Source organism: Lathyrus oleraceus, chromosome 2 (assembly GCF_024323335.1).
Source record: "Lathyrus oleraceus cultivar Zhongwan6 chromosome 2, CAAS_Psat_ZW6_1.0, whole genome shotgun sequence".
Taxonomy (NCBI): Eukaryota; Viridiplantae; Streptophyta; class Magnoliopsida; order Fabales; family Fabaceae; genus Lathyrus; species Lathyrus oleraceus.
This window is the reverse complement of record NC_066580.1, coordinates 477,897,538-477,906,000: the sequence shown is the minus strand read 5'-3', so window position 1 is coordinate 477,906,000 and position 8,463 is coordinate 477,897,538. Positions and strand designations below refer to the sequence as shown.

Here is an 8,463-nt window from a genome sequence, read left to right as displayed (position 1 = left end):
GGATATTTTAGAAATTTCCTTTAAAAAATGGATTATTTTTGTAAAAAATTCTTAGGTTGACCTTTAGGCTAAAAATTCAAACAACCAAAATTTCGAATTGACAATCCTTAAAGAATTGAGTTTAGGTTCATCTTTGGGATAAAAATTCAAACGACCAAAATTTTAAAAATGAACAATTCTTAATAATTGTTCTAACTCAACCTTGAAAAGGGATTGTAATGTACGTATTATATATATATATATATATATATATATATATATATATATATATATAATATATATATATATATATATATATATATATATATAATATATATATATATATATATATAATTAAAAAATATAAAACTTAAAAGTTCACATTGATTCAACTTCCTGTTATTTTTGCAAAAATATAAGTGAATTGATGTAAGATTCTTAACAATAATATATACACATTGTTAATATCAAAGCAACAGAGGACAAATTGTTAACGTGATAACTTTGCAAATAAACAGTCTAAGCAGTAAGTCAACAATATATACAGAGAAAAGAGATTACTTTTTTGACGGTAAAAAAGGAGTTGTGACTATGTGAATTATTGAATGATTCTCAAGCTGAATTTTCATCAACATTTTAGTTCTAATACATGCATGTAAAGTGAAACACGTCAATTGCAAACATTTCACAGTGAATTTTCTTTTTTGATGTATGTCTTTGATCAATTTGGAAGTTACACTGAAATTAACAAATAGGAACAAGACAACAGATATATAATATTCAATTACTTGCACCATTAATATACATATTTCACAAATTTCTAGCACCACAAATGGCTTCCTCTACCCTTTACATGATTTTCATTCTCTTTCTTCAACTTATGTTACTCCATGGAGACATTGCTCCAATCTCAACACTCACCGCCACCATCACCAACAATAATAATTCATGGCTATCACCTTCTGGTGAATTCGCCTTCGGATTTCGCCAACTTAACACCTCAACAAACCCTTTCATGCTTGCAATATGGTACAACAAAATACCTGATGAAACCATTGTTTGGACTGCAAGAGACACAAACAACAACAACAATCTCTTACAAGCACCAACTGGATCAAAGATTCAGTTAACATCAGGAGGACTTACTTTGACAACTCCACAAGATGCAATCATTTGGACAGCACGGCCAAACGCTGTTGTTTCCTATGGAAACATGCTTGACACTGGAAACTTTGTTCTTGTAAACAACAATTCAACTGTTTGGGAAAGTTTCGAGTTTCCTACGGATACCCTTTTGCCTAATCAATCTCTTGGGTTAAGTAACACTTTAACTTCCAGATTCTCAGAGAACAACTTTACAAGTGGGAGGTTCCAGCTTTATTTTAATGATGCTGATAAAAATCTCATGTTAAGTCCACTTGCATGGCCTACTCAATTACGTTACGAATCTTATTATACAATCGATGTTCCTAACTCGGCTTCTTCGAGTTTGGTTTTTAATGAATCAGGAGATGTTTATGTGGAAACAAATAATGGGACTAGAATGAAACCACAGAGTGCACAGTGGGGAAATTTGGATTCTGATCCTAAGTTGTATTATTATAGAGCAACACTTGATTATTATGGAGTTTTCACTCAATATTCTCATCCAAGAAACACAAAGGCAAAGCAAGGATGGACTATTGTGAGGTATGTTCCGGAGAACATTTGCAATGGTGTGACCAATGAAATGGGTGGTGGTTCTTGTGGCTATAATAGCTATTGCTCCATGGACAATCAGAGACCTACTTGTAAATGTCCTTATGGTTACTCACTGATAGATCCGAGTAATCGATTTGGCGGGTGTCAACTGAACTTCACACTTGGTTGTGGAGCTGATAATGGTGAAGGATTGAATGTGAAGCAGGAAGATTTATATGAGTTTACTGAACTTAGAGGTGTAAATTGGCCTTTATCAGATTATGAAAAGCTGCAACCATATTCTCAACAGGAGTGTCAACAATCTTGTTTGCATGATTGTATGTGTGATGTTGCTGTTTTCAATGACCAAACTTGTTGGAAGAAAAAATCGCCTCTTGTCAATGGAAGGGAAGAAAATGGTGGCCATATAGTACTTATCAAAACAAGAGTTTCTCCTCTTGGTAAAATAGGTACTTCTCCTTCCACTGACTCGAAAAAAGACGATGTTAAGCCGATGCTTCGAGGACTACTTATTGGTTCGGCTGTCTTCAATAGCATACTCTTGGCTGTGATTGTCTTTGTGATTTTGTTGAAGCCGAAAAGGGTTGTTGTCCAAGGTGCAACTCTCTTGGAAACAAACTTATGTTCCGTTAGTTATGAAGTGTTAAAGGAAGCTACACAGGGTTTTAGTGAAGAACTAGGTAGAGGTTCCTTTGGAATTGTTTACAAAGGTGAGTTAAAAGAAGCAGCATCTTGTAATGTTGTTGCTGTTAAGAGATTGGATCGGTTAGCGCAAGACCGCGATAAGGAATTCAAGACCGAGTTGAGTGCCATTGGTAAAACCTGCCACAAAAACTTGGTAAGGTTGATTGGATTTTGTGATGAGGGAATCCATAGAATGTTGGTGTATGAGTACATGAGCAATGGCAGTCTTGCAGATATCTTGTTTGGACAAACCAAACCCATGTGGAATCAAAGGCTTGAATTTGCTTTGGGGATTGCTAGAGGGATGGTGTATTTACATGAAGAGTGTGACACTCCCATCATTCACTGTGACATAAAGCCTCAAAATATACTCATCGATGAGTACTTTACAGCTAAGATATCTGATTTTGGACTAGCCAAGTTGTTGTTGGCTGATCAGAGTAGAACGAGTACGATGATCCGGGGAACGCGAGGATATGTGGCTCCTGAATGGTTCAAGAATGTTCCTGTGACAGCTAAAGTGGATGTTTACAGCTTTGGCGCCATGTTGTTGGAAATTATTTGCTGCAGAAAAGGTGTGGTGCTGATGGAGTCAGGGGAGGAAGAGAAGACAATTTTGGCAGATTGGGCTTGTAATTGCTATATGGAAGGGAGAATAGATGCTCTTGTGGAGAATGATCATGAGGCCATGAATGACATTGGAAGGTTAGAAAAGTGGATAAAGATAGCAATTTGGTGCATTCTTGAGCATCCTGAAACAAGGCCAACGATGAGGATGGTCGTGCAAATGCTAGAAGGTGTTGTTCAAGTCCCTAACCCACCATCGCCTTTCTCCTTCAGTTCAATTCCTTGACTCCAATTCCTTCAAGCCTGAAAATAGCAATCGATGGAGAAGGAGGACCTCACATAAACCAATACCAATTCTTTATAGCATGTTAATGATTATCTTCTGTTATTTGTATAGTTCCTGCATAATGAATACCATCCTAACCCAATATTGTTGTCATTATTTTGAATCTTTGATGTTATTCAAGGTGTTGTCTTATTTCAAATCAATTTTAATAGTTCATGACCATAACCAAAAAGTTGTAGATCAAAACTAACAAAAATTATTCAACGAACCACATAACACAACCCGCTCAACCAAATTGCAAGAGTAATACAAGATAGTATATGTAATACACCCCTAATGTTTCAGCAATTTTGCTTTCCATTGCAACATAGAACTTGCTACTTTCATAGACAACCAATATACTACAGCATTTGGGAAATGACCCAACTTTGTCATTGAGGGGAGACCTTTTCAACCTTGTGAACCCATCGCTCGAGCCTAAGTTGCTTCAAAGCAGGTCCTTTATCCGGTTTACGTTTCTGTGGGCATTGCCATTTCCCTGTAATCTCAATAGCATTGGATTGTTGAAGATTTGTTGCTTCTGTCAATGCCTTTCTCTTTGCAACATTGCGCTTTTCACATGCCTGTGGAACTGTTCCTGTACTTGTTGAACACTGCAATAATGTCTTTTCTGGTTTCTTCCAAGAATTTTCACCATTTGCTCTGGTGCTACTTTTCTTCCTTGTTGTAACAAAACCATCATTTTCTTTATTTCCAGTACATGCTGACCTGCCTGCCAAGAAGCTTTTAGATAAACCTGTGTTAATGTCAAGTTTCTCAGCTTGGATTTCAACTTTTGATTTCGCTTCTTCTGTACCATTTTTTTGTACCAGATTTGGAGGTCTCATTGCACTTGTATGAGTGTTCAATGACATAAAATGTGCTTCTCCATTACAACCAGGACTTCCACGATTCCGGTTCACCATCTCATTATGCTTGGTTGAACCAAGACTGTGTTGCAGTTCCTTAACTTGCATGCATGGCTGCAAAATCTTTTCCAAATGGGAAGTATTGGCAGTATTTATATTTTTCTTCATTCCATAACTAACATCAAAAGAGCTATTGTGTTCAACACAAACTTCCGGCTGCACAATCTCGGTCTTGGCTTCATCTTTATTTATGACTTTAAAATCAAACCTCTCCTCCACACACCTATTCCCGTCAGAAACCTCTTCGTCGTTTAAAAGACTACATGTATCAAACGCTGAAGACTCGTAATTGTAGCTTGAGAACCAGTTTCTGATATTTGGAGGCTCTGGATTTAAGGGGACAAAAATACACACATGCAATCAGTCTTAGCTAGTTGAAATAAATAAAGAATTGCAGAGAAATGTTTATAACAGCCAAATTATAGATCCTTTGAACAAAAAAGTAATTCTAAAAGAAGCATCAAAAGTACAAACCAGAGAAGAGTGAGCATGAACTGCAAGAATCCATATTCTGTAAAGAAAATTTCAAGCACAAAAAATAATCAGGAAAATAATGTGAATCGCTATTTATAAGCTTTTTTGTTTTTTCAATAGCAAATTAGGAACCATATATAAATAAATAAATAAAGATAAGTCAACAGAGAATACAAACCAAAACAAAGGACGCCATCAGTGCGCTAAAACAAAAAAGGCCGGAGAAAACTAGGAACAACCTAGCGCCAGAAAGCAGCCGAAAGAGTACAACCAAACCACCACGAAAACGAAAGAAGGAGATAGAAACAGAAGCAAGAAAAGAACCGCCAGACCGAGGTGAGAAAAAAGACAGCCAACTCCAATCCAATCACTTCACCAACCACAAGGTCAGCATACCTTTGGAGAGAGTAAGCTGAAGGGAAGAAGACACGAACACATGCCAAACAAAAGGAGGGCAGCTGACCACCCAAGACGCCCCTAAATACTCAACCACTTGAGTGGATTCTACTCCTAGTCCAACAATAAAACCTGGAGCATAGGACCAAACTGATAATCGAAGATAATCGAAGACAAGCATTTCTGTCTAAATAATTTTATTCGACAAGTTCCAGATCAAGACGAGATCTAAAGCCGCTTACTTCCCCTCACATAAACCCAAAAACAACTGAAACACCCCTAAAACCAACCTCGGAGAACCACCCCACCTACCTTATTAGCTTAAATTCTGAGAGCCTAACTTTTATAACATCCTATTAACACCATAGCATGTTTTCCATAGTTCTTTTAGCCAAAACTCTCAGTATTTTCATTAGCATTAGTGTTTCAGATTAATAAAAGAAAAGCGGAGTAAGATATTCACCTTGGTCAAACACCGATCTTCATTACATTGTACTAGCTTCTCTCTAACAGCCTCTTCATCTTGAGCCCCTTCTTGTTCTTCATCTATATGCAGGGATTTGCGTTTTCCAAAAGAGGATTCTTCGAGAGTGAAATTGGAATCCAGATTGGGAGACTCATATTCATAGCTTGAGAACCAATTTCCAACATCAGGAGGCTCTGAAACACAAATCAAAATGATCAAAATTATTCATTCTTAATCGCAATTCAGGCAATTGATTCTAGTACGATATGGATACAAACCAGAAGGACACGAAAGCGACGACATCGACCAAGTTGGAAGCTGAAAGAAATGGAAATGATTGATTTAGTTTTAGAACCACTTTTCCTTTGGAGGTTTTCATCAATTTGTTCACAATTTTGAAATTTTCGCGCTGCAAAAATGGCGCTAGTTTTTCTTTTTGGCTGAAATTGCCTTTCATTTTTTATGTCAAATAGTTTCAACCTCGTCGTCACCCCTAGATCAGTGTGAAAATTTTATTTTTAAGTAAATTTTAGAAAAATGTTTGCCAACAAAAAAATATTAATGGTCTATTATTAATATAAAAATAAATGATTTTTTTATTAAACAATTTAGAGATTTTTAAAAATAAATAAAGTAAAGTTATTATAAAAAATAATTGGTATTTTTAAACTGATTTTTTTCTTCTTGTAAATGATTTTTTTTTTAAATTATAAAAAATTAATGGTCCATTTTACCACTCTTATATCTAGGGTCGGCATTGGGTGCGGACAAGAAGGCCCACAGCCCAGGGCCTCCAAAAAATAGGGACCTCAAAAAAAATTATTTAGGTAGTTATATAACCGGCTCGGTCAATAATAGATCACTAAAGAAAAATATCTTAACCAAATTCTAAAATAATAGGCTCAATAATAGTGCAGCAAAACAAAATCAATAATTATTATTAAAAAATAGAAATTATCTCAATATTAATTAGTCTTTAGGTTTTCCAATAGCCAACAATATGGTTTAGTCAATATCTCAATAATTTATCTTTTTATTCACACCTCAGACATCACATTCTCTTATTTGAAATTTTCTCACTTTTTCGTCAAATACTTCGTAAATTTTGTAATTTTTTTCTTAATATCTATTATTATGCATACATAATTTAATTTGTGAAGTTAAATTAACTTCCAACTTAATCGAAATTGTCACTCTATGCTTGTCTTATGTCAATTAAGAAAACAATATCAAAAATTTGCCATCATAAACTAATTTACTTTAACCTACCTTTTTGCACTTTTATAATTTTTGTAATCATTACTCATATTATAAAATAAGAACGCTACCATCTCTTTATTATCTATGTGGTATTTTATTTTCATTGGGTGGTGTTAGATTTAAAATAATCGATTCGGATTAAGAAATAACTTATTCTAAAAATGTTCATTTGATCTTTCTAAACTTAATTAATTAGATATTACATATATGTGTAATTTGTGTGATTTTATTTATTAATTATTTCTTAATTTTTTTAATTTATCGATTCAATTTCAATGATGCGGAATTTATCAGTTCAACTTCAACGTTGCGTGATTGATCAATTTCATTTCAGGTTCTAAAATTATTTTTTATTATTTCCCTATGCCTCCTAAATTGCCTCATAAGATTAGAAAGTTTTATTATGGATGTGAGAAGCGTAAGAAAAATAAAAGACTTGATGATCTAACTCAATCTCAATCAGGAGCTCTTGATAAATTTATTATAAAAGAACCACAAATTTCTGTTGAAAATCAGAATGTTGATGTTGGAATTATTGAAAATATGAAGGAAAATATTAATGTTAATGCTACCGGAAATGATAGTTTAGATGCTGAAAATATAGAGGAAAATGCTAACGTTAATGATATTGAAAATGATAATTTAGATGATACAAATGTTGATAATGCTAATGAAAATGGTGAATATATATATATATATATATATATATATATATATATATATATATATATATATATATATATATATATATATATATATATATATATATTTGATCTAGCAATATGATATTCTCTTGAGTCTAAAATGATTGATTTATTAGCAACAAAAGATCCTAAAAGAGTTGTGTCTATTGTGAAGGATCCTAAAGATAAATCATCTAGATGTTTTACGGCTAATTTGTATACTAGAATTTTACCAAATTGAGAGAAATGTGGTAGAGATTGGTTTGTTTATTCAAAAAAGCTTGATAGAGTATTTTGTTTTTGTTGTAAAAAATTTAAAAGAGGGATTGGTATAAGTCAATTACCAAATGAGGATTTTTGTACTTGAAAACATGTTGGTGAAAGACTTAGAAAGCATGAGGCGAGCATGGAACATGTTCACAATATGACTACTTGGTATGAGTTGCATAAAAGAATGCAAAATTTTCAAACTATTGATAAATCAACTCAAATGTTGATTGAGAAAGAAAATGAGCACTGGAAAATGTTTTAAAAAGAATTATTTCAATAGTGAAATTTCATGCTAAACATAATTTGGCCTTTGTGGTTCGAATGAGAAATTGTACCAAAATATCAATGAGAATTTTTTAGGCTTAATTGAAATGTTAGCTGAGTTTGACCCAATTGTCCAAGAACAAGTTAAACGTATTATAGATGATAATGTTCATGTTCACTTTCTTGGGCAAAAAGTTCAAAACGGGTTAATACTTTTGCTTGCTTCTGCAATTAAAAATGAAATTATTAGAAAAATCAAACAAGCAAAGCATTTCTCAGTGATACTTGATCTCCTGAAGTTAGTCACCAAGAGCAAATATTTTTTATAGTACGATATGTGGATGTTTCTTCAAATTTTGTTAGTGTTGAAGACTCTTTTTTAGGATTTTTTAATGTGAATGAAACAACTGGTCAAGGATTTTTTGATGTTTTACAAGATGAATTGAAAATTCCGGATCTTTACAT

The 8,463-nt window shown here is 33.6% G+C and overlaps 3 protein-coding genes across 3 annotated transcripts; 2 read left to right on the top strand and 1 right to left on the bottom strand.

Annotated features, from left to right (window-relative positions):
• The first annotated feature begins 737 nt into the window (after positions 1–737).
• LOC127120583 (G-type lectin S-receptor-like serine/threonine-protein kinase LECRK3) lies at positions 738–3,420 on the top strand. The gene has a single exon (XM_051051058.1). It carries the CDS (start codon positions 812–814, stop codon positions 3,215–3,217), a length of 2,406 nt encoding a protein of 801 aa, XP_050907015.1. The 5' UTR covers positions 738–811; the 3' UTR covers positions 3,218–3,420.
• A 30-nt stretch (positions 3,421–3,450) lies between these two features.
• On the bottom strand, positions 3,451–5,943 carry LOC127120584 (uncharacterized). The gene is made up of 4 exons (XM_051051059.1): positions 5,800–5,943; positions 5,519–5,715; positions 4,660–4,696; positions 3,451–4,511 (listed from the first exon to the last, which is right to left on the bottom strand). Exons 1-4 carry the CDS (start codon positions 5,822–5,824, stop codon positions 3,649–3,651), a joined length of 1,122 nt encoding a protein of 373 aa, XP_050907016.1. The 5' UTR covers positions 5,825–5,943; the 3' UTR covers positions 3,451–3,648.
• Positions 5,944–7,144: 1,201 nt separating this feature from the next.
• On the top strand, positions 7,145–7,705 carry LOC127123833 (uncharacterized). The gene is made up of 2 exons (XM_051054009.1): positions 7,145–7,460; positions 7,602–7,705. Exons 1-2 carry the CDS (start codon positions 7,145–7,147, stop codon positions 7,703–7,705), a joined length of 420 nt encoding a protein of 139 aa, XP_050909966.1.
• Positions 7,706–8,463: the final 758 nt, after the last annotated feature.

Coding starts and splice junctions, on each gene's coding strand:
- LOC127120583 (XM_051051058.1), top strand. CDS start 812: ATGGCTTCCTCTACCCTTTACATGATTTTCATTCTCTTTCTTCAACTT.
- LOC127120584 (XM_051051059.1), bottom strand. CDS start 5,824: ATGTCGTCGCTTTCGTGTCCTTCTG. Junction 5,716..5,799: donor GTCGCTTTCGTGTCCTTCTG/GTTTGTATCCAT, acceptor TTTGTGTTTCAG/AGCCTCCTGATGTTGGAAAT. Junction 4,512..4,659: donor TTCATGCTCACTCTTCTCTG/GTTTGTACTTTT, acceptor CCTTAAATCCAG/AGCCTCCAAATATCAGAAAC.
- LOC127123833 (XM_051054009.1), top strand. CDS start 7,145: ATGCCTCCTAAATTGCCTCATAAGATTAGAAAGTTTTATTATGGATGT. Junction 7,461..7,601: donor TGATAATGCTAATGAAAATG/GTGAATATATAT, acceptor TTGATTTATTAG/CAACAAAAGATCCTAAAAGA.